The sequence below is a fragment of the Motacilla alba genome, chromosome 3, assembly GCF_015832195.1.
Source record: "Motacilla alba alba isolate MOTALB_02 chromosome 3, Motacilla_alba_V1.0_pri, whole genome shotgun sequence".
Taxonomy (NCBI): Eukaryota; Metazoa; Chordata; class Aves; order Passeriformes; family Motacillidae; genus Motacilla; species Motacilla alba.
In genome coordinates, this window is record NC_052018.1 from 351,861 (window position 1) to 376,665 (window position 24,805).

General features: G+C 67.5%; 2 protein-coding genes across 2 annotated transcripts; both read right to left on the reverse strand.

Annotated features, from left to right (window-relative positions):
* Window positions 1–263: 263 nt before the first annotated feature.
* On the reverse strand, window positions 264–24,464 carry DNMT3A (DNA methyltransferase 3 alpha). Its single transcript, XM_038133357.1, is given in 20 exon segments — window positions 264–2,473; window positions 2,931–3,049; window positions 3,191–3,260; window positions 4,955–5,040; window positions 5,133–5,281; window positions 5,379–5,469; window positions 6,658–6,803; window positions 7,274–7,358; window positions 8,174–8,357; window positions 12,165–12,277; window positions 12,390–12,469; window positions 13,461–13,505; window positions 14,128–14,280; window positions 14,460–14,616; window positions 15,542–15,649; window positions 15,734–15,892; window positions 16,797–16,895; window positions 16,897–17,013; window positions 22,264–22,410; window positions 24,275–24,464. Coding segments are annotated over 20 exon segments (2,256 nt in total). The 5' UTR covers window positions 24,281–24,464; the 3' UTR covers window positions 264–2,331.
* LOC119699617 lies at window positions 20,033–21,546 on the reverse strand. The gene is made up of 2 exons (XM_038133358.1): window positions 20,473–21,546; window positions 20,033–20,313 (listed from the first exon to the last, which is right to left on the reverse strand). The coding sequence occupies exons 1-2, from the start codon at window positions 21,543–21,545 to the stop codon at window positions 20,301–20,303; spliced, it is 1,086 nt and encodes a 361-aa protein (XP_037989286.1). The 5' UTR covers window position 21,546; the 3' UTR covers window positions 20,033–20,300.
* Window positions 24,465–24,805: the final 341 nt, after the last annotated feature.

Consider the following 24,805-nt stretch of genomic DNA (forward strand, 5'->3'; position numbering starts at 1 on the left):
CCCAGAGCTGCAGGACCGTGCAGGACCAGCACCCAGAGCTGCAGGACCGTGCAGGACCAGCACCTGGAACTGCAGGACCGTGCAGGGTCAGCACCCAGTGCCACAGAGCCATGCAGGACCTGCCAACAACGTTGCAGGGCCGTGCAGGACCAGCACCCAGCACCTCAAGGCCGTGCAGGATCAGCACCCAGTGCCACAGGGCCACGCAGGACCTGCATTTGCCACGGCGAGGCCACGCAGGGCCTGCAATCAGCGCTGCAGGGCCTGCAATCAGCGCTGCAGGGACATGCAGCGCTTGCACCCAGGTCTGTGGGACTGTGCAGGACCCACAGCCAGAGGCGTGGAGCCATGCAGGACCCACAGCCAGAGGCGTGGAGCCATGCAGGACCTGCAGCAGTGCTGCAGGGCCATGCAGGACCCGCAGTGCCCACCGTGCCCCACACAGAACACCCGGGGCCATACCAGCCCCACAGACAGGCTCGTGGGGCCACGTGGGCTCAGACGGCAGCGGGCAGGCAGGACCTGTGCCCGGTGCCATCCTGAGCCATCCCGGCCCCGGGAGCGAGCAGGAGCCCGGAGCCCGGGGCCAGTGCCCCCCTGCCTCGCCACCTTCGCTCCCCGCCAGCTCAGCTCAGCTCCCCGTGCCCCCCGCACCCAGAGGGGCCCCCAAGCCCCCAGTAGCACCAGGAGGGAGGGGAGGTGGGGGCCCCGCGGCCGCCCCTCGTGGGTCCCAGCACCTCGGGGCGCGCGGGCCGCGGCTCGCTGCCATTAGCCAGCACCCCGCAGCGAGCGCGGCCCCGCGGCCCGCGCCTTTCACAGTTAGAGAGGAGCCCCGGGAGCCTCCCCGCGCCCCAGCACCGCTCCCTGCCCCGCCGGGCCCGGGAGCATAGCACCATCCACGCACTGCCAGCACCTGCCCGCGCTCCGCTCGCACCGCGGCTCCCCGTGCCACCCCCGGCGGGGCGCCGAGGGGACGCGCTCGCTCCGAACCGCGCGCGGGCAGGGGAGCGATGGCCCGGCGGCCGCGGCGCCGCGCCGGGGCATCGCCCTCCTGCCGCCAGCCCGGCCCCGCGGATGTAGCACCAGGGTCCGGGAGCCATGCCCGCGCCATGCCCCGAACGCCCCGGCACGGGCACGGCTCCGTGCCCCCTGCCCCGCCGCCGCCGCCCCGCGCCGGAGCCCGTCCGCGGCGCCGTGCCCCGCGCCGCCCGCCCCGCGGCGAGGGGCACGGGGCAGCCGGCACGGGCCCTGCCGGACGCCGCGTACGCAGAAGAGCACCAGTACGCTGCGGGGCGGCGCCGGCGGGGCAGGGGGGCACCGCCGAGGCGCTTCCGTTCGGGACAGAAAAAGGTTATTGCATGACTCGGGATGGAGACGCTTCCGCCCGGCCGCCCCGGCCCTGCCGCTCGCTCGGAAAGGCCCGGCACGTAAGGCAACGTGGAAGCTGATGTCTCGACTCACCCCGCTGTGTAAAGCACCATTATGAAGTCAGGTTGTACAGTAGTAACAGTACCTTTTATATATATATATATCTATATCTCATATCTATCATATATATATAAACTGTAAACAAGAGGTAACAGCGGCTTCTAGGATCTGCTCTCTTCAAGGTTTCCGTGTGGTAGGCACCCAAAATACTGTAGAAAAGGTGTGTGTGTGTGGTGTGTGGTTCCCGGCCTCCCTGCCGGGCTGGCTCCATGTCACCGGAGAGCGGTGCTGGTGGAACAGAGCGAGGCTCAGCCGGGGCCGGGGCCGGGCCGGCCGGGCGCTGCTGGCGCGGACGGAGCGGAGCGGTCTCGGACTCGGAGCGGGTCTCGGAGCAGAGCGGGTCTCCTTCGCCTCCCTCCCCGCTGGGCTTTCCCGCTGCCGTTTCCCCCTCTCCGAGAGCGGCGCTGGCGACGGCGTCTGGTCTCGCCCGCCGCTCCGAGAAGCGGAAACCGAACCGACAGGAAAACCCAGCCAGAAAAGAGCGGAAAATTAAAAGGTTACCCAAAAAAAAAAAAAAAAAAAAAAGGTTTTGGTTTCTTTTCTTTTTCTTTTTTTTTTTTTTCTTCCGTTTCGTCGTCATCGTTTGTTTGCTTTCGCCGTCTTCGTTTTCGTTTGCTTCTTGTGGTTTTTGTTTGTTTTTAAATAGCTAAAGCTGATCCTGGGAAATTCCGGAGAGGACACCGACCCCTGTCGCTCGGGGAGACGCGTGCTGGGTTCCCGTCGGGCTGCGAAATCCCGTCTCTCTTCTGGGTGCTGACTCTTCTCTCATTCCGTGTGTTCACTTCTCTTGGCGTGGATGGGTTTGTTACCGACTCGCTCCGTGTGGCCAGTTCCTGCCCATCTCTAAACGCAGGCAAAGTATTCCTTCAGGGGCGCGAAGAGGTGGCGGATCACCGGCACGCTCCAGGACCTGCCGAGCAGTCTCTGCCGGGCCAGGCGGCTCATGTTGGACACGTCCGTGTAGTGCACGGGGAAGCCAAAGACCCTGCGGGACACGGGAGGGGTCAGGGCGAGGCTGGCACCCGGCGCGGAGCCCCGGCCCACCCACCCGTGGCACCTCTGTCACAGGCAGGTTTCAGGATTTTTTTTGAGGGTTTTTCTCCTGAGAAGCTGAGAGGCCTCGGGAATAAAACGTAAGGAATGATTATCTGTTGTTGTGGAATCTGTGATTGGTCTCATGTGGTTGTTTCTAATTAATTTCTAATTAATGGCCAATCGCAGTCCAGCTGTCCGGACTGTCTCGGTCAGTCACAAGATTTCATTATCATTCCATTCTTTCTCCTTTGCCTGCAAGCCTTCTGATGAAATCCTTTCTTCTACTCTTTTAGCACAGTTTTAATATGATATGTATCATAAAACAATAGATCAAACCTTCTGAAACACAGAGTCCACCACGCTCTCGTCTCGTCCCTCACCCCGAAACCCCCGCGGCCACGCCGTACCTCTCCATCTCCGTGCACCACAGGATGTCCTCCTTCTCGTTCATGAACACGGGGAAGTGCTGGTCCTTGCCCTGCTTGATGGAGTTGGAGCGGGTGGTGATGGTTCTCACTTTGCTGAACTGCAAGAGGCACGGGCTGCTCAGGCTGGGCTGGAGCCCCCGGCGCAGCTCCCTCCCGAGACCCCCACCCCGCGCCCCGGGAGCGCTGCTGACGGCGCTGGAGCCCCCTCCGGCCCCCCCGAGCCCCCAGCCCGGGCTGACCTTTGCTATCCTGCCGTGCTCCAGGCACTCCTGCAGCTCCAGCTTGTCGTTGACGGTGGACGCCAGCGGCCTGCGGGGGAGAGATGGTGGGCAGGGGGTGCCAGAGCTGTGTCCCCGTTCTGTCCCCCCACCGTGGGCACAGGGCAGGTCTCCAGCTGGGGTTTGGGGGGGTCATGGCTGTTCTGGGGGTGTGTGGCAGGAAAGGGGCAGGAAGCAAATCCTGTGGGAGCCCAGCTGTGGGCCAGCACAGCCAGCACCCGAGAGGGACACAAAGGACAGCTCAGTGCCCCCTGTCCTGCACAGGAGAGCTGGGACAGGACCAAAGGACACAAGGACAGCTCAGTGCCACCTGTCCTGCACAGGAGAGCTGGGACAGGACCAAAGGACGCAAGGACAGCTCAGTGCCACCTGTCCTGCACAGGAGAGCTGGGACAGGACCAAAGGACACAAGGACAGCTCAGTGCCCCCTGTCCTGCACAGGAGAGCTGGGACAGGACCAAAGGACACAAGGACAGCTCAGTGCCCCCTGTCCTGCACAGGAGAGCTGGGACAGGACCAAAGGACACAAGGACAGCTCAGTGCCCCCTGTCCTGCACAGGAGAGCTGGGACAGGACCAGCCACCCCCCTGGGGGAGCCACCACAGGTGCCAGACTCCTGTGTGGTTATGATCTCTTACGAAAATTCTTTTGTCGGGATTTTCTTTTCTTGAGAAGCTGACAGGTCTCAGCTTCAAGATGTGAATGATTATTATTTGCTAGTGTGGAAGGCCACAGGGGCAGCCTTGATCAGTCCATGTGAAGTGTTTCTGCTTAATAACCAATCAAGGATGCAGATGGCTCAGACTCTTTGCGAGACACAAGTTTTTGTTACACATCCTTTCCTATTTTTGTTTTGTTTTCTGATATAATTTTTGTCCTTTTAGTATAGTTTTAGTGCGGCATTTTCAATATAATATATATAATAATATAATATAATATATCATAATATAATATATCATAATATAATATATCATAATATATCACAATATATCATAATACAATATATCACAATATATCATAATATAATATATCACAATATAATATATCATAATATATAATAATATGATATATAATAATATATAATATAATATATTATATATCATAATATAATAAACCAGCCTTCTGAAACATGAAGTCAAAATTTCTTGTCTCTCATCCTTGTCCTAACTGCCCTAAAAACCACACTCCTGCTCTTGCCCAGCACTGACCAGGGCCCCTGACCAGAGCCCAGGCTCAGTGACCAGAGCCCAGGGCCCCTGACCAGAGCCCAGGCTCAGTGACCACTGCCCAGGCTCAGTGACCAGAGCCCAGGCTCAGTGACCAGAGCCCAGGGCCAGTGACCAGAGCCCAGGCTCAGTGACCAGAGCCCAGGGCCAGTGACCAGAGCCCAGGCTCAGTGACCAGAGCCCAGGCTCAGTGACCAGAGCCAGTGACCAGTGACCAGAGCCCAGGCTCAGTGACCAGAGCCCAGGCTCAGTGACCACTGCCCAGGCTCAGTGACCAGAGCCCAGGCTCAGTGACCAGAGCCCAGGGCCAGTGACCAGAGCCCAGGCTCAGTGACCAGGCCCAGTGACCAGAGCCCAGGGACAGTGACCAGAGCCCAGGGCCAGTGACCAGAGCCCAGGCTCAGTGACCAGCGCCACGGCTGTGCTGAGGGAGGACCCAGGGGTGCTCCCACCCTCCCGGAGCCAGCCAGGGGCTCAGCCTGGGGCCGCTCTCACCCACCTGTTCATGCCGGGCAGGTTCCCCCAGAAGTACCGTGCCCGGTGCGCTGCAGACACTTCTTTGGCATCGATCATGACGGGGTTGGACTGAGGGAGGGAGAGCGCCAGGGTCACCGGGGCAGGCTCAGCGGGGCCGGGCAGCCCCTCGCTCTGGGGGCGGCAGCCGGGCGGGCACTGACCTCCAGGAAGCGCGAGATGTCCCTCTTGTCGCTCACCCCCATGGCCACCACGTTCTCAAAGAGCCAGAAGAAGGGCCGGTCGTCGCCCTCCTTGGGCCTGGCTTCGTGCAGCAGGCGGTAGAACTCGAAGAAGAGGCGCCCGGTGCCCTCTGGGGGGACAGAGGAGGGGCCGGGCTAAGGGCTGGGGGTCTCCGGCAGCCCTGGGGGGGCCAGCCCCACCCCTGGGGAGCCCCAGCCCTCTCCTACCGTAGAGACCCTTCCTGGCCGGGTTGACGATGGACAGGTCGTTGCAGGGGCTGCCCCCAATGACCAGATCAAAGGGGCCCCACTCCTGTATCTGCAAGAGGGAAAGGAGAGCTCGGTGAGCCAGGCACGGCCACAGCTGGGGGGACAGGGGCACAGCCCGGGGGACAGGGGCACTGCCACAGCCCGGGGGACACTGCCACAGCCCGGGGGACACTGCCACAGCCTGGGTGAGCCAGGCACTGCCACAGCCCGGGGGACAGGGACACTGCCACAGCCCGGGGGACACTGCCACAGCCCGGGGGACACTGCCACAGCCCGGGTGAGCCAGGCATGGCCACAGCTCGGGGGACAGGGGACACTACCACAGCCCGGGGGACAGGGACACTGCCACAGCCTGGGGGACAGGGGACACTGCCACAGCCTGGGGGACAGGGGACACTGCCACAGCCTGGGGTACACTGCCACAGCCCGGGGGAGCCAGGCACAGCCACAGCCCAGGGGACAGGGACACTGCCACAGCCCGGGGGAGCCAGGCACTGCCACAGCCCGGGGGACAGGGGGCACTGCCACAGCCCGGGTGAGCCAGGCACGGCCACAGCCCAGGGGACACTGCCACAGCCCAGGGGACCATGATGGCCTGCAGCCCCACATTTCTCTGCGCAGAGAAAAGCAAGGCACAATTCTTCCCAAGAATATTTCTGGGATTTCTCTGACCCTCGGAGAAAGCAAACGCAATTCTTATCTTTGCCTGTGGAGACTGTTACCCACAGCCACGGAGCTCTGTGCCCTTGGCCTACCAGGGCCAGGAGAGCGAGTGTGTCAGGACTGGCAGGGGACAGCCACGAGATTCAGAGCAGTGCCAGCAGCTGTGTGCAGGCTGAGGGCTTGGCAGGTTCAGTTTTAGATGTATAGAATAACACAGTATAATGAAGGAATTAATTAGCCTTCTGATAAAATGGAGCCCTCCTCATCATCCCTCCTGGTTGGGGCCTTCACAGAGCAGCTGAGCTCCGGGAGTGGGAAGGACCCAGCAGGAGCATGGATCCTCCTCAGGACCCCCTGGCACTCCCACCCTGGGCTGAGGGGTGCCCCAAGGCTCCTGGAGCTCCGGGGGGGTCGTGGTGCTGGCAGGGAGGGGGTCAGGAAGGGACCCACCAGGAGCATGGATCCTCCTCAGGACCCCCTGGCACTCCCACCCTGGGCTGAGGGGTACCCCAAGGCTCCTGGAGCTCCGGGGGGGCCGTGGTGCTGGCAGGGAGGGGGTCAGGATGGCACCTACGTGTTTCTGGGTGACGTTGCGGACGTCCCCGACGTACATGATCTTGCCCTGGTGCCTCACCATGCCCACGGTGATGGAGTCCTCGCACACCTCGGAGGCGATGTACCTGTCCACCTGGATGCCCAGGTCCTTCAGCACCAGCAGGCCTGTGGGGAGCCGTGGGGAGTGGGACATGCATGCACAAGGGGCCCCCAGCCCTGTCCCCCCCTGTCCCACCCCCAGGCTGACCCCTGCCTGCTCCCCTCTATGTGTGTGACCCCTGGGAACACCCCCAGCCCTGTCCCCACTGTCCCACCCCCAGGCTGACCCCTCCCTGCTCCCCTCTATGTGTGACCCCTGGGAACACCCCCAGCCCTGTCCCCACTGTCCCACCCCCAGGCTGACCCCTGCCTGCTCCCCTCTATGTGTGACCCCTGGGAACACCCCCAGCCCTGTCCCCCCCTGTCCCACCCCCAGGCTGACCCCTGCCTGCTCCCCTCTATGTGTGACCCCTGGGGACACCCCCAGCCCATGGAGACACCGGCCGCTCTCCCCCCAGCAATCCAACCCCACCCGTGCCCTGGGGGGGCCCTGCAAGGGCCACGGGGCCAGGGACCCCCACCACCCACCCACCCACCTGTGGCGATGCCGTCGAAGAGCGAGAGCACCCGGATGGGCTTCCTCTTCTCGGCGGGCACCGGCGGGTACACCTTGGGGGGGTCCTGCAGCCACGGGGAGGGGTCAGCGGGCAGGGGCGTCAGTGGGGCAGGGCTTGGGGGTCAGGGGCTCAGGGTCAGGGTTTGAGGGGTCAGTGGGGCAGGTTTGGGGGTCAGCGGGGCGAGGAGGGGCTGGGGGTCAGTGGGGCAGAGCCTGGGGGTCAGTGGGGCAGGGAGGGGCTGGGGGGTCAGTGGGGCAGGGAGGGGCTCAGGGTCAGGGTTTGGGGGTCAGTGGGGAGGGGTTGGGGGTCAGTGGGGAGGGGCTTGGGGGGGTCAGCGGGGAGGGAGAGGCTGGGGGTCTATGGGGCAGGGCTTGGGGGGGTCAGTGGGGAGAGGAGGGGCTGGGGGTCAGTGGGGCAGGGCTTGGGGGGGTCAGGGTCAGGGTTTGGGGGTCAGTGGGGAGGGGCTGGGGGTCAGCAGGGAGGGCAGGGGCTGGGGGGGGTCAGCAGAGCAGAGCTTGGGGGTCAGCAGGGCAGGGAGGGGCTGGGGGTCAGTGGGGCAGAGCTTGGGAGTCAGTGGGGAGAGGAGGGGCTGGGGGGTCAGGGTCAGGGTTTGGGGTCAGCGGGGAGGGCAAGGGCTGGGGGGGTCAGCAGAGCAGAGCTTGGGGGTCAATGGGGAGGGGCTGGGGGTCAGCAGGGACGGCTGAGGGGTCAGTGGGGCAGGGTTTGGGGGGTTAGTGGGGCAGGGAGGGGCTCAGGGTCAGGGGGTCAGTGAGGAGGGGCTGGGGGTCAGCAGGGAGGGGAAGGGCTGGGGGGGTTAGCAGAGCAGAGCTTGGGGGTCAGCAGGGCAGGGCTGGGGGGTCAGCAGGCCAGGGCACTCACAAACTCCTGGTCGTGGTTGTTGGCGAAGAACATCTGCAGGCGCGAGGGCCAGTCCTCCCGCCGCCGCAGCAGCCCGTAGACGCCCTTGTGGCCGCACATGTAGCAGTTCCAGGGGTCCTCCTTGATGGCCGCCTGCGCCGCCCCCGGGCCCACCAGCAGGTCCACGCACTCCACGCAGAAGCACCTGGCACGGGGGGCAGCCGGCGTCAGCGTGGGGCTCGTGCCGGGGTGCCAGCCCCGCCGGGGTCCCCCAGAGCTGCCCTGACAGCACCGGCACTGCCCAGCGCCACGCCGGGACTGGCACTGCCAAAGCCTGGCACAGCCCAGCAGCGGCACCGGCACCACCAGAGCCTCCCCAGCCCCACAGCAGACCTGGGATCACCCAAAACCCCACGGCAGGACTGGGGCATCACCAGAGCCTCAGCCCCAAAGCAGACCTGGGATCACCCAAATCCCCATGGCAGGACTGGGGCATCACCAAAAGCCTCAGCCCCAAACCAGATCTGGGATCACCCCAATCCCCACGGCAGGACTGTGGTATCACCAGAACCTCCCCAGCCCCAAAGCAGAACTGGCACCACTTAAAACCCCATGGCAGGACTGGGGCATCACCAAAAGCCTGTCCCACAGCATATCTGGGATTACCCAAACTCCTCAGTCCTAGAGCAGACCTGGCATCACCCAAATCCCCATGGCAGGACTGTGGCATCACCAAAAGCCTGTCCCACATCAGATCTGGGATCACCCAAATCCCTCAGCCCCAAACCAGATCTGGGATCATCCAACTCCCCACAGCAGGACTGTGGCATCACCAAAAACCTGTCCCATACCTGGACTGGCATCACCCAAACCCTTCAGTCCCCGAGCAGACCTGGGATCACCCAAATCCCCACGGCAGGACTGTGGCATCAACAGAGCCTCCCCAGCCACAAAGCAGGCCTGGCAACACCCAAAACCCCATGGCAGGACTGTGCCACTCCAGTCTGGGGCATTACCAAAACCTCCCCCAGCCCCACAAAGCAGGAGCATGGCTCCACCGAAGCCTCCCAGCCCCAAACCACACCTGGCATCACCTGGTCCCCGTGCCAGGACTGTGGCATCACCTGGACATGCCAGCTCCATGCACCAGGACCAGGGCATTGCTAAAACCCCCAGTCCCACACCTGGACCAGAACATCACCAAAACCTCCCAGCCCTACCAGGGCACTGTGGCACCATTAGAACATCCCAAAGCAGGACTGGCATCACCGACAGCCCGTGGCAGGAAGGTGGCACCACGAAAATCTCTCCAGTCTTGCGCTGGGACATCACCAATCCTCCCAGCCCCAAAGCAGGACTGGCACCACTGCAATCCTGCACCAGGGCTGGTGCACCACCAGAACATCCCACGCTGGCACTGTGGCACCACCAAAGCACTGCCAAGCCCCACAGCGGGACTGGCAGCACCCCATTTCCAGCAGCAGAACCTCTCCAGCTCCACACGAGCACCGAGGCACGGCAAAACAGCCCAGCCTGGGCTGAGCTGAGTGAATCTGCTCCAGGTGGGGCTCAAATGCAGGTTGAGCTGCAGAGGCTGAGCTCTGGGTGCAGCCCCAGCTTGAACCCAGCTCTGGGTGCAGCCCCAGCTTGAACCCAGCTCTGGAACAACAAAGAGGATGAGGAAGGTGACACAGAGCCCAGCAAGAGCACAGGAGATGAGGAGAGCTGCCTGCCGGGTGCACAGCAGCTGAGGAGCCTGCAGGAGCAGTGAGACTTGTGCAGGGGGACACTGAGGGGACAAAACCCGGGGGGTCTTTGATGGGGACCCCTCCTGGAGGCAGCAGCCCAGCTGGGGTTGTGTTTCTGTGCACGAATAAATGGATTTGCTGAACGAGACAGCTGAGACTGCCACCTGCAAGCTGGGCTGGAGCTGGGGAGGAACGGGGTCAGCCTGGGCCACTGCAGCCAGGGGCTCACCCACGCAGGGACAGTCCCCAGTGCTGGCAGGTGACAGCCCAGGAGGCTCAGGAATGCTCAGACTGGGACATTTCCTCCATGGCATCACCCAGTTCCCACGCCAGGACTCGGCATCACCAGAACCTCCCCACAGGACTGACATCACTGACCGTGGTGGCACTGTGGCAGCGCCAGAGCCTGCCCAGACTGGGACACCACAGCTGACACGGGGACAGTGGCACCACCAGAACATCCCTGGCACCACCAGAGCCTGCCCAGACTGGGACACCACAGCCTGACATGGGGAATGGCACCACCAGAACCTCCCTGGCACCACCAGAGCCTCCCTGGCACCACCACACCCTGCCCAGACTGGGACACCACAGCCTGAAGGGGGACAGTGGCACCACCAGAGCCTCCCTGGCACCACCAGAGCCTGCCCAGACTGGGACACCACAGCCTGACATGGGGACAGTGGCACCACCAGAGCCTCGCTGGAAACACCACAGCCTCCCTGGCACCACCATACCCTGCCCAGACTGGGACACCACAGCCTGACACGGGGAGTGGCACCACCAGAACCTTGCTGGCACCTCCAGAACCTCCCTGGAACCACCATCAACTACCCAAACTGGGACACCACAGCCTGACACGGGGACAGTGGCACCAGCAGAGCCTCCCTGGCACCACCAGAGCCTTGTTGGCACCACCAGAGCCTCCCTGGCACCACCGCACCCGCCTGCTCCTGTGCCACAGACCACAGCACTGCCAAAACATCCCAGCCCCAAACCAGGAGTGGCTGAACTCCTACACCAAAACTGTGGCACCACCAAACCTTCCCAGTCCCTGCTGAGGGAGGGACATCACCAAAACCCCCCCGAGTCCCACAGCAGCACTGGCAGCACCAAAAGCACGTGGCAGGAATGTGGCAGCACCAAACTTGCCCAGCCTCACGGCAGACAGGAGGGGGGCCCCGGTGAAAGCTGCCTGGTTCCAGCCCAGCCCCTGGCACCCCCAGTCCTGTGACACCCAGCCCCCAGCCAGCCCCATGGCACCTGCAGTCCTGTGACACCCAGCCCCCAGGCAGCCCTGTGGCACCCCCAGCCAGCCTTGTGGCACCCCCAGCCAGCCTCGTGGCACCCCCAGCCAGCCCCGTGGCACCTCCAGCCCTGTGACAACCAGCCTCCCACGCAGCCCCATGGCACCCCTATGCCCCCAACCAGCCTTGTGGCACCCCCAGCCCCTGCCATGGCACCCCCTGGCACCCCCAGCCCTGTGACACCAAGCCCCCCAGCCAGCCCTGTGGCACCCCCAGGCACCCCCTGGCACCCCCAGGCCTCCAACCAGCCCCCTGGCACTCTAGGCAGCCCGTGGCACCCCCAGCCAGCCCCGTGGCACCCCCAGGCCCCCCTGTGGCAGCCCCATGGCACGTCCAGCCTGTGACAACCAGCCCCCAGGCAGCCCTGTGGCACCCCTAGGCCCCCAACCAGCCTCGTGGCACCCCCAGCCAGCCCCGTGGCACCCCCATGGCACGTCCAGCCTGTGACAACCAGCCCCCAGGCAGCCCTGTGGCACCCCTAGGCCCCCAACCAGCCTCGTGGCACCCCCAGTCCCCCCTGTGGCAGCCCCTGGCATCCCCAGCCAGCCCCTGGCACCCCCATGGCACCCCCAGTCCCCCCCGTGGCACCCCCTGGCATCCCCAGGCAGCCCCTGGCACCCCCAGCCAGTCCCTGTGGCAGCCCCATGGCACCCCCAGGCAGCCCCATGGCACTCCCAGCCAGCTCTGTGACACCCGCAGCCCCCCAGCCAGTCCCGTGGCACCCCCAGGAAACCCCCTGGCACCCCCAAGGCAGCCCCATGGCACCCCGGGCACCTCAGCCAGCCCCTGGCACCCCCAGCCTGCCCTGTGGCACCCCCAGCCCCCCCAGCCAGCCCCGTGGCACCCCCAGCCAGCCCCGTGGCACCCCCTGGCACCCCCAGCCAGCCCCATGGCACCCCCAGCCAGCCCCATGGCACCCCCTGGCCCCCCCAGGCAGCCCCTGGCCCCCCCTGGCACCTGCAGCAGTTGTTGTTGCCGCACATGAGCACCTCGCGGCCGCCGCAGCAGATGGTGCAGTAGGACTGGTAGCCGTCGTCGTCGTACTGGTAGGCGCACTCCAGGAAGCAGTTCTGGGGACAGCCGGGGTGTCACCGCGGCTCCGGGGACACCGGGGACACCGGGGACCCCGCCCCGGGGGAGGGCACACCCCGCGAGCCCCCCGGGCCGTGCCCCGTGCCGTACCTTGCAGTTTTGGCACATCCCCCCGATGAACAGAGGGTGCTCCAGGGTCACATTGAGGCTCCCGCAGGAGATGCAGATGTCTGGGGAGAGGGGAGACACGGCCCTGGCACCCCAGCATGGTGGGGACACCCCGAGCCACTGCCCTGGCACCCCAGCATGGTGGGGACACCCCAAGCCACTGCCCTGGCACCCCACCCTGCCACGGGGACACCCCAAAACCACTGCCCTGGCACCCCAGCATGGTGGGGACACCCCAAGCCACCGCCCTGGCACCCCCACCCCGGCATGGGGACACCCCCAAACCACTGCCCTGGCACCCCACCCTGCCATGGGGACACCCCGAGCCATTTCCCTGGCACCCCACCCTGCCATGGGGACACCCTGAGCCATTGCCCTGGCACCCCACCCCGGCATGGGGACACCCCAAACCACTGCCCTGGCACCCCACCGCGGCATGGGGACACCCCAAACCACTGCCCTGGCACCCCACCCCGGCATGGGGACACCCCCAAACCACTGCCCTGGCACCCCAACACCAGCATGGGGACAGCCCAAACCACTGCCCTGGTACCCCACACCAGCATGGGGACACCCCAAACCACTGCCCTGGCACCCCACCCTGCCATGGGGACACCCCAAACCACTGCCCTGGCACCCCACCCGGCATGGGGACACCCCAAACCACTGCCCTGGTACCCCACACCAGCGTGAGGACACCCCAAAGCACTGCCCTGGCACCCCACACCAGCGTGGGGACACCCCAAACCATTGCCCTGGCACCCCACCCTGCCATGGGGAGACGCTGCCCCCTGTCCTGCAGCCCCAGGACACACTGCCCCGGTCTGGGGTCACAGCAGAGCTGGGGACCAGCCCTGGAGCAGCAGGCAGAGCTCCCAGTGCCCCCCAGCCCCACCCCAGACCCCCCCATTGTCCTGGGGGTCCCTGCCACCATCCAGGGTGGGCCACCTGTGCCAGGCTGAGGGCTGGGACAAGCCTGGCCGTCCTCCCCGAGCTGCCCGGGCAGGCACAGACCCCTCCCCAGCCCACGGCCCCGCACAGCCCCCTGCTCACCCTCGATGTTCCTGCACTTCTGCCGCACCTCGTACACCAGCCGCTCTGGGGGAACACGCCGGGGGCTCAGGGGGTGCCCCTCCAGGGGGGTGAAGGGAGGGACCCCCGGGAGGGACCCCCAGGAGGGACGGAGGGACACCCGGGAGGGAGGGAGGGACCCAGCCTGGAGCAGTTCCTGTCCCCCAGCCCGCAGTGAGCACAGCCAGAGCAGCCCCGAGGGAGGAGTGGGGGGCACAGGGGACTGCCCCAGCCAGGGGGGTGAAGGGAGGGACCCCCGGGAGGGATGGAGGGACCCAGCCTGGAGCAGCTGCCATTCCCCAGCCCACAGTGAGCACAGCCAGAGCAGCCCCGAGGGAGGAGTGGGGGGCATGGGGGGCTGCCCCAGCCAGGGGGGTGAAGGGAGGGACCCCCGGGAGGGACAGAGGGACCCCTGGGAGGGATAGAGGGATCCCCGGGGGAGAAGGGGGCCCAGCCAGGAGGAGCTGCAATCCCCCAGCCCACTGTGAGCCCAGCCTGGAGCAGCCAGGGGGGGTGAAGGGAGGGACCCCCAGGAGGGACCCTCGGGAGGGAGGCACCCCGGCCCGGAGCAGCCCTTGTCCCCCAGCCCGCAGCGAGCCCCGGCACAGCAGCCCCGAGGCAGGAGTGGCGGGCAGGGGCGCCCGGGTACCTCGGGTGCGCTCGTCGATGATCTCCTTGACCTTGGGCTTCTCCTGGGTTGTGCTTTTGCGGGGTTTCTTGGCGGGCGGGGGCGGCGCGTAGGCGGCCGCCTCGGGCTCCACCCACATCTCCGTGTAAACTTCTTTGTAGGGGTTCCTCTCCTCTGCGGGGTCACCAGCGGGGTCACCGCTGCTGTCCCCCCCCATCGGGCCACATCCCCAGCGTGCCCCCAGCAGGGCTCCAGCCCCGCGGCACCTCCCAGCCCGGGCCCGTGCCACCCCGGTGACACCCGAGCTGGTGGCCCGGGGCGAGCGTCCCCAGGCGCCGAGCGAGCCCGCTGACCTTCGGGGGGCTCCAGCCCCTTGGGGCCCGAGGGCTGGAAGCCGCCCAGGGCCCACTCGATCATCTGCTTGTTCTGGATCTCCACCACCTTGGACGTGTCGCTCTCGTCGTTCTCGGGGCACGCGGGGAAGATCTTCCCGGCCCGGCTGCTGGCCACCTGCGGGGGTGCAAGGTGTCACCACCCCCGTCCTCGGCCCCGGGGGGACCGGCACGGCCAGGAACCTCCACACGAGACCCCCAAAGCCAGGGTCCCCCCCAAAGGCTCCTCAGAGAGCACTTGTGTCCTCGGGGGTCCCCCACACCTCCTGCAGGGGGGCAGGAGGGGTGGCAGGGCCGGGTCCTGGCAGCGTGGAGAGGCAGCTGCTGCTCCCACAGGGGGAGACAATGCCCTGGGATGTCCTGCCAGCTCGGCAGTGTCCCCATGGCTTGGCAGTGTCACCCCAGGGCTTAGCAGTGTCCCTGTGGTGTCCCCCCAGGCTCAGGAGTGTCCCCCCTGGGCTTGACAGTGTCACCCCCCTGAGCTTGACAGTGTCCCTGCTGCCTCAGCGGTGTCCCCATGGCTCGGCAGTGTCCCCCCACTGGGGCTTGGCAGTGTCCCCCATGGCTCAGCAGTGTCCCCTGGTGCTTGGCAGTGTCCCCCCCCACCCTGGCTTGGCAGTGTCACCCCCCTGGGCTTGGCAGTGTCCCCCCATGGCTCAGCAGTGTCCCCCCATGGCTCAGCAGTGTCCCTGCTGCCTCAGTGGTGTCCCCACGGCTCAGCAATGTCCCCCCACTGGGGCTTGGCAGTGTCCCTGCTGTCTCAGCAGTGTCCCCCCTGAGCTTGACAGTGTCCCTATGGCTTGGCAGTGTCCCCCCTCTGGGGCTTGGCAGTGTCCCTTGCTGCCTTGGCAGTGTCCCCCCATGGCTCAGCAGGGTCCCCTGGGGCTCAGCAGGGTCCCCCCCAACCTGGCTTGGCAGTGTCCCCCCAACCCTGGCTTGGCAGTGTCACCCCCACTGGGTTCGGCGGTGTCCCCTACTGCCTCGGCAGTGTCCCCCCGGGGCTCAGCAGTGTCACCCCCCTGGGCTCGGCGGTGTCCCCTCACCTGCAGCACCTCGTAGATGGCCTTGCGGTACATGGGCTGCTTGTTGTAGGTGGCCTGGTGGAAGGCGCTGGCGAAGGAGCTCAGGGGCAGCAGCTTCTCCACGCACACCTGGGGACGGGAGCGGCCGTGGGGACACCGCCGTCACCCTCTGCCACCCGCTGCCACCCGCTGCCACCGCGGCACGCCGCTTACCACCGAGAACTTGCCGTCGCCGAACCACATGACCCAGCGGGTGCCCTCGGCGGCGCGGCTGCGGCCGGTCATCCACCAGGACACGATGCGCCCGGGCCACCAGGAGAAGCCGCGCAGCTTGCCCCACACCAGCTCGCCGATGCCGAAACCGCGCCCGTCCTGCGGGGAGGGGAGGCCAGCGCGGTCACACCGGGGCTGGTCACACCCAGCATGGTCACACCGAGCGCGGTCACACCGAGCGCGGTCACACCGGGGCTGGTCACACCGAAGCCAGTGACACTGAGCCCGGTCACACCGAGTGCAGTCACACCGGGGCCGGCCACACCCAGTGCGGTCACACCAGGCCTGGTCACACCGGGCCCAGTGACACTGAGCCCAGTCACACCGGGCCTGATCACAGCCAGCGTGGTCACACCGGGCCCGGTCACACTGAGTGCGGTCACACTGAGCTCGGTCACACGGAGTGAGTGTGGTCACTCTGGGCCTGGTTTCTCCAAGTGCGGTCACACCGGGCCCGGTCACACCAAGCGCGGTCACACCAGGCCCAGTCATACCAGGCCTGATCACACCCAGCATGGTCACACCGGGCCTGGTCACAGCGAATGTGATCACACCAGGCCTGATCATAGCCAGCGTGGTCACACCGGCCCCGGCCACACTGAGCTCGGTCACACGGAGTGAGTGTGGTCACTCTGGGCCTGGTTACTCCAAGCGCAGTCACACCGGGCCCGGTAACACCGAGTGCGGTCACACCAGGCCCAGTGACACCAAGCCCAGTCACACCAAGTGAGTGCGGTCACACCGGGCCTGATCACACCCAGCGAGCCTGGTCACACCGAGTGAGTGTGGTCACATCAGGCCCGGTCACACAGAGTGTGGTCACACCAGGCCTGATCACACCCAGCGCGGTCACACCAGGCCCGGTCACACCGAGTGAGTGCGGTCACACCGGGCCCGGTCACACCAGGCCCGGTCACATCGAGTGCGGCCACACCAGGCCCGGCCACACCAGGCCCATGCCGCTCGGCCCATGCTGCTCCTCCCGTCCCGGCGCGGCCCTCACCTCGTACTCGGGCTCGTCGTCGGCGGATTTGGAGGCGTTCTTGTCTCCCGCCTCGGCCACGGCGGGCTCGGGCGTGGTGGCCACGCTGGGCGAGGCGGGGGTCGGTGGGCTGCTGCGGCCCGGGCGGCGGGCTGGCCTCCTCCTCCTTCTGCGCCTCGGCCCGCGCCGGCTCCTCCACCACGTTCATCACGGCGATCACCTTGGCCTTCTTCTCGGCCTGCGGAGAGAGCGGCACGGCATGGCACGGCACGGCACGGCCCGGGGGAGCCCACCGCGGGGCTGGCGGCCAGCACCCGTGCCTCGGTTTCCCCCTCTGAGCCCCGGGACCTCCAGAACTTACCCTGGGGCCCATCCCGGTACCCTCACAGCTCATCCCGGGGCCCATCCCGGTACCCTCACAGCTCATCCCGGGAGCCCCGGGGCCCATCCCGGTACCGTCTGTGCTCATCCCGGTACCCCCGCATCCATCCCGGGAGCCCCGGGGCCCATCCCGGTACTGTCTGAGCTCATCCCGAGAGCCCCGGGGCTCATCCCGGTACCGTCTGAGCTCATCCCGGGAGCCCCGGGGCCCATCCCGGTACCGTCTGAGCTCATCCCGGGAGCCCCGGGGCCCATCCTGGTACCGTCTGAGCTCATCCCGGGAGCCCCGGGGCCCATCCCGGTACCCTCTGTGCTCATCTCCTAACTCCCGAACCCATCCCGGTACGGTCTGTGCTTATCCCGGTACCCTCCGAGCCATCCCGGTACCCCCGGTGGCTACCCCAGGAGCCCCGGGGCCCATCCCGGTACCCCCGGGGCCCATCCCAGGACCCCCTGCGCTCATCCCGGTCCATGTCACCCTCTCCGGATCGCCCCCATCGAGCTCCCCCGGCCCCGGCGGGATCTCCCCGCGCGGCCCGGCCCGCGGTGGTGCCGGTGCCGGTCACGTACCCGCGGGGAGCGGCCGGGCCCGGGCCGGGGCGGAACGCGCGGCGCCGGAACGCGCGGAGCCGGCCGGGCCGGTGCGGGTCAGCCCGGCGGCCCTTTGTCTGGGCTCCGGGTCACGTGGTGCCTCCCGGCCCGGCTGGTTGGCTGCGGAGGGGGGCGCGGGGGGGGCGCGGGCCGGACCGGAACCGAAGGGGACCCGAAAGGGCCCGAGTGGAACCGAACGGAACCGAAAAGAGCCGAGCGGAGTCGGAGTGACCGAGAGCGGCCGAAGAGACCCGAAGGGCGCGCGGGCCGGTCCCGAAGGGAACGGAGCGAACCCGAAGGGACCCCGGAAAGGTTCGGGAAGAACCGAGCGGAGCCGAGAAGAGCCGAGCGGAGCCGAGCGGCCTCCGGGACGGATCCGAGCGGTGCCGAGCAGAACCGAACGGTTCCGAGCAGAACCGAACGAAGCCGAGCACGGAACCAAACGGAGCCGAACGGCCCCGAGCGCTCCGGCCCGGTCCCGGTCCCGGTGTCCCCCCGGTGTGGCCCCAATCCCCGGCCCGGTGCCCCTTCGCCCCGGCCCCGCTGTCCCGCCGGTGCCCCGGTGCCGGCCCGTCCCTCCCGGTACTCACGGGCCGCGCTCCGGTCCCGGCTGGGCTGCGCCTCGCCGCGGGGCCGCTCCCGCCGCCTTTTGTGCCGGGGCCGCGGCCCCCCGGCCTTTGTGCGGAGCGCCGGGACGGGGCGGGGGGCGGCGGCGCCCCGGGGGCCTCGCCCCGCTCGGCTGGAGCCGCCCCCGCCCCCCGCGCCGGTGTCCCCAGTGCCACCAGTTGGGGACTGGGGGGGGGGGGCACCGGCACGGCTGGGCACGGCAGGATGGACACCGGTGTGCGGTCACACTGCCCGGTTCGGCCCGGGACGGACACCGGTGTGCGGTGACACTGCCCGGTTCGGCCCGGTACGAACACCGGTGTGCGGTCACAGTGCCCGGTTCGGCCCGGTACAGTCACCGGTGTGCGGTGACACTGCCCGGTTCGGCCCGGTACGAACACCGGTGTGCGGTCACAGTGCCCGGTTCGGCCCGGTACAGTCACCGGTGTGCGGTCACACTGTCACACTCACTGGCACGGGGCTGGCACCGGCCCGCTGGCCCGGTTCGGCCCGGTACGGATGGGACACGCTCGGGGTCCCTGTCTCCACGTGCCCTGCCAGCCCGGTGTCCCCGGTGTCCCCACGGCGCGGTGCCTCCCGGGGGAGCAGCGGGACCCCTGCCCTGCCACCCCCTGCTCGGGGGTCCTCGGGGGACCCCAAGGGACCCTGAGCTCGGCAGGGCCCCAGTGCCACCCTCGGGGTGCTCCCCGGGTGACAGCGGGGTGACATCACCCGCTCCGTGCCCCCCCCCGGTGACAGCGGGGTGACAGCGGGGACGCCCCGCTTCCTGCAGCCCAGCTCGGGCTTTGGGGACCTGGCGTGTTTGGAGACACGGGTGGCCCTGGGCCGAAGGACACGGGGCGGGTGGCACCCGGAGTGTCCCGGGGCAGGGTCACAGCCAGCCTCGTGCTGGTCCCAGCGGGGCCCCGCTCCGCCCGGGGGCACAGGAAATGTCCCATCGCCGGTCGTTAAGGGACATCGGCTGGATATCCCCGCTGGACAATTGTCCCAAGCGATCCCTGCCCTGGGGCCACCGGCAGCTCCGGCAGCTCTCCACCCCCACCCCCACCCTCATCCTCATCCTCATCCTCATCCTCATCCTCAGCTCCATCCCCCACCCCTGTCCGTGCCGCACCCCCACCCTCATCCTCATCCTCATCTTCATTCCTGCATTGTCACTCACCCCCATCCCCATCCCATCCTCACCCCCATCCCCAATCCCATTCCACCCCATCCCCATCCCCACCCCCATCCCCATCCCCATCCCCATTCTATCCCCATCCCCATTCCCATACCACCCCCATCCCCAATCCCATTCCACCCCATCCCCATCCCCATTCTATCCCCATCCCCAATCCCATTCCACCCCCATCCTCTGTCCCTGCCCCATCCCCAATCCCTGTCCTTGCCTCACCCTCACTCCCATCTCCATCTTCATTCCACCTGCAGTGCCGCCCCCATCCCCTGCCCCATTCCCATCCCATCCCATCCCATCCCATCCCATCCCATCCCATCCCATCCCATCCCATCCCATCCCATCCCATCCCATCCCATCCCATCCCATCCCATTATCCCACCCATCCCATCCCATCCCATCCCATCCCATCCCATCCCATCCCATTATCCCATCCTATTATCCCATTATCCCATCATCCCATTATCCCATCCGCTGTTCCTGCCCCATCCCAGCCCATTCCCTCCTTCATCCCTTGTCCCATCCCCTTCATCTTCATCCCGACCCCCTGGTGCCACCTCTGTCCCCATCTCCACAGCGGGCACGGGGTGGGGGGGCCGGCGGGGACATGAGAGGGACAGCGCCTGCCCTGGGTGTCCCTGTCCCCAGCTGTGTCACTGCACTGACCCCAGGTGTCCCTACACTGACCCTGGGTGTCCCTGTCCCCAGCTGTGTCCCCACACTGACCCTGAGTGTCTCTGTCCCCAGCTGTGTCACTGCACTGACCCTGGGTGTCCCCACACTGACCCTGAGTGTCTCTGTCCCCAGCTGTGTCACTGCACTGACCCTGGGTGTCCCCACACTGACCCTGGGTGTCCCTGTCCCCAGCTGTGTCCCCACACTGACCCTGAGTGTCTCTGTCCCCAGCTGTGTCACTGCACTCACCCCAAGTGTCCTTGTCCCCATGTCCATGTCCCCACACTGACCCTGGGTGTCCCTGTCCCTGTGTCCATGTCACTGCATTGACCCTGAGTGTCCCTGTGCTGGCCCCAGGTGTCCGTGTCACTGCACTGACCCTGAGTGTCCTTGTCCCCATGTCCGTGTCCCCACACTGGCCCTGGGTGTCCCTGTCCCTGTGTCCATGTCACTGCATTGACCCTGAGTGTCCCTGTGCTGGCCCCAGGTGTCCGTGTCACTGCACTGACCCTGAGTGTCCTTGTCCCCATGTCCGTGTCCCCACACTGGCCCTGGGTGTCCCTGTCCCCATGCCAGCCATGCCCTGTGCCCCGTGGGACACTGAATGTCCCAGAGCTGTGCCCTGTGTCCCGTGGGGACATTGTGAGTGTCCCAGCTGTGCCCTGTGTCCCATGGGGACACTGTGAATGTCCCAGCTGTGCCCTGTGGGGACATTGTGAGTGTCCCAGCTGTGTCCTGTGTCCCATGGGGACACTGTGAATGTCCCAGCTGTGCCAGCCATGCCCTGTGGGACACTGTGAATGTCCCAGCTGTGCCCTGTGTCCCATGGGGACACCGTGGCCGTGCCAGCCATGCCCCGTGCCCCACATGGCCATGCCAGCCGTGCCCAGTGGGATGTCACTGTCCCCGTGGCTGCCAGCAGGAGGGTGCTTGGCAGCAGGGCTACCGACAGTGCCAAGGAGGTGGCACAAGGGGACACACTGCCAGGGAGACGCGCTGGCACTGGGGACAACGCCGAGAACGGGGCGAGGAGTGCGATGGGGACCCCAGGCACCCACAGAGCCCCCGTCCCTGCTGCCACGGGCAGCTGCCAGCACCACGGGCACCGGGAAACGGCCATGCCCTGTGTGCCCACCCAAGCTCTGTGCCACTGTCCCCATGTCCCCAGCCAGCCCCACCCCGGCTCCGTGCCACTGTCCCCCGTGTGCCCAGTCCCATCCAGGGCTCTGTGCCACCGTGCCCCGTGTCCCCATCCAGCCCCACCCTGGCTCTGTGCCACCATGCCCTGTGTGCCCACCCAGGCTCTGTGCCACTGTCCCCATGTCCCCAGCCAGCCCCATCCCGGGCTCTGTGCCACCATGCCCTGTGTCCCCATCCAGTCCCAGCCAGGCTCTGTGCCACTGTCCCCTGTGTCCCCCATGTGCCACTGTCCCATTCCGGGCTCTGTGCCACCGTGCCCTGTGTGCCCAGCCAGCTCCATCCAGGGCTCTGTGCCACTGTCCCCATGTCCCCAGCCAACCCCATCCTGGGCTCTGTGCCGCTGTCCCCTGTGTGCCCATCCTGGGCTCTGTGCCACTGTCCCCCGTGTGCCCATCCAGTCCCATCCCGGGCTCTGTGCCACCGTCCCCCGTGTGCCCATCCTGGGCTCTGTGCCACCGTGCCCTGTGTGCCCAGTCCTATCCCAGGCTGTGCCACTGTCCCCGTGTCCCCAGCCAGCCCCACCCCGGCTCTGTGCCACTGTCCCCCTTGTGCCCACCCTGGCTCGGCCCCACTGTCCCCGTGTCCCCATCCAGTCCCACCCTGGCTCTGTGCCACTGTCCCCTGTGTGCCCATCCAGGGCTCTGTGCCACTGTCCCCGTCCCCAGCCAGCCCCACCCCGGCTCTGTGCCACTGTCCCACCCCCCGGTGTGTCCCCAGCCAGCCCCACCCCGGCTCGGTGCCACTGTCCCCATGTCCCCATCCAGCCCCACCCCGGCTCGGTGCCACCGATGCCGGGCTCGGCGGCCGCGCGGTGCCCGCCCCGCCGGTGCCAGCCCTCACCTCCCGCTTCCAGCGTGCCAGCCACTCGTCGCGCTTCCTCTTGCTGATGTAGTAGGGGTCCCCGGCCTGGAAGGTGTGCCGCTGCATCGGCCGCTGCCGCAGGCTCGACTCCCAGCCCAGCCCGCCGCGGAGCCGCCCGCGCGAGCCCTGCCGAGAGAGAGAGCGGCTCAGGGCACTGCCGGGGCCGGGGCAAGGGCACTGCCGGGGTCAGGGCACTGCCAGGGGTGAGGGCTCTGCCAGGGGTGAGGGCACTGCCAGGGTCAGGGCACTGCCGGGGCCAGGGCAAGGGCACTGCCAGGGTCAGGGCACTGCCAGGGGTGAGGGCTCTGCCAGGGCTGGGGCACTGCCAGGGTCAGGGCACTGCCGGGGCCGGGGCAAGGGCACTGCCGGGGTCAGGGCACTGCCAGGGTGAGGGCACTGCTGGGGTGAGGGCACTGCCAGGGCCAGGGCACTGACAGGGCCAGGGCAAGGGCACTGCCAGGCTCAGGGCACTGCCAGGGCCGGGGCAAGGGCACTGCCAGGCTCAGGGCACTGCCAGGGATGAGGGCTCTGCCAGGGATGAGGGCACTGCCAGGGTCAGGGCACTGCCGGGGCCAGGGCAAGGGCACTGCCAGGCTCAGGGCACTGCCAGGGCCAGGGCACTGCCAGGCTCAGGGCACTGCCAGGGCTGGGGCACTGCCGGGCTCAGGGCACTGCCAGGGCTGGGGCACTGCCAGGGTCAGGGCACTGCCAGGGTGAGGGCACTGCCAGGGTCAGGGTGAGGACACTGCCGGGCTCAGGGCACTGCCAGGGCTGGGGCACTGCCAGGGTCAGGGCACTGCCAGGGTGAGGGCACTGCCAGGGTCAGGGTGAGGGCACTGCCGGGCTCAGGGCACTGCCAGGGCCGGGGCAAGGGCACTGCCAGGGTCAGGGCACTGCCAGGGTCAGGGCACTGCCAGGGTCAGGGCACTGCCAGGGCAAGGGCACTGCCAGGCTCAGGGCACTGCCAGGGCCGGGTCAAGGGCACTGCCAGGGTCAGGGCACTGCCAGGGTGAGGGCACTGCCAGGGCTGGGGCACTGCTGGGGTCAGGGCACTGCCAGGGCCAGGGCACTACCAGGGCCAGCCACAGCTTGGGGACAGCACAGGGGACACAGCAGAGCTGTCTGGGGCACACCTCGTGCATGGGGCAAGGTGGGCACTGCGAACGTGGCCTGGCCCACGTGTGCACCAGCAGCTGGAGCGCAGAGAGGTGACCCTGGGCACAAGCCCTTCCCTGCGGGGTGGTGACGCCTGGCACAGGGTGCTGTGGCTGCCCCCGGACCCCAGCAGTGCCCCCGGGCACACTGGACGTGGCTCGGAGCAGCTCGGGCTGGTGAAGGTGTCCCCTCCACGGATGAACTTCGAGGTCCCCTCCAGCCCAAACCAGTCTGGCACTCAGGGACCTGGACGCCGTGGCATCACAGCTGCACCTTGGGGTCACCACCGGTGCCGTCCAGGCACGGATCCATGCCGAAGCAGATCCCACACGCCGTGCCCGGGGAACAGGGAGGGCTCAGCCGGGGCAGGCTCCATGCCCTGCAGGGCTGGAGGGGCTCCCTGCCCCGGCACACCCCGGTGCCACCCGGTCCCCAGCGCAGCAGCAAGTGCTGCCCGGGGTCTGCCCGGGTGGCGTGGGGGCCCAGGACCCCCATCCTGTGGGGATGTGGGCACTGCTGCGCCCCACGGCCACCGGGGCTGAGGGAGAGGGGAGATGGTGCCCGGGGGCATGAGGAGCACCACGCGGGCTGGTGGGCTGTGGGGCTGTGCCCCTCTCCTGGGGTGGCTGTGGGGCTGTGCCCCTCTCCCGGGCTGGCTGTGCCCCTCTCCCGGGCTGGCTGTGCCCCTCTCCTGGAGTGGCTGTGCCCATCTCCTGGGGTGGCTGTGGGGCTGTGCCCCTCTTCCGGGTGGCTGTGGGGCTGTGCCCCTCTCCCGGGTGGCCGTGCCCCTCTCCCGGGCACCCCCGAGCAGGCTGCCGCCCCGTGCCGTACTTGCCTCCATTTTCAGGCTGTCGAAGTTGTTCTCCTCCTTCTCGTCCTTGCCTGCGGAACAGAGAGCGGCGTCAGCGCTGCCAGCGCGGGGCCGGGACCCCGCCGGGCGAGGGGACCCTCCCGGGACCCCAGGGGGGACAGGGGGCTCCCCCGGCCCGCCCAGAGCCCCCCGGCAGCGGGCCGGGGTGGCGGCGCCGGGCGATGCCAGGCGGGTGATGCCAGGCGGGCGCTGCCGCCGCCCCGGCGGGGTTTGGGGGTCCGGGGCAGTGACCCCCCCCGGGCCCCCGGGCAGGGGAAGCGGCGCGGCCCCGCTGCTGCTTCCTGTGCTCTCGGCACATCCGCGCTCGGCGCTGCTGCCGGGAAAGCGGCTAAAAATAACCCCGAGCCTTTCGGGGGGTGAGCGCGGCCCCGGGGGCGCTGCCGGGGGGACAGGGGGACCCCCGCCCGCCGCCGGCACCCCGCAGCACCCGGGCCCGGCTGCTGGGCGCTGGCCACGCTGCTGGCACCGAGCCGGGGGTGGCCCCGTGTGACACGG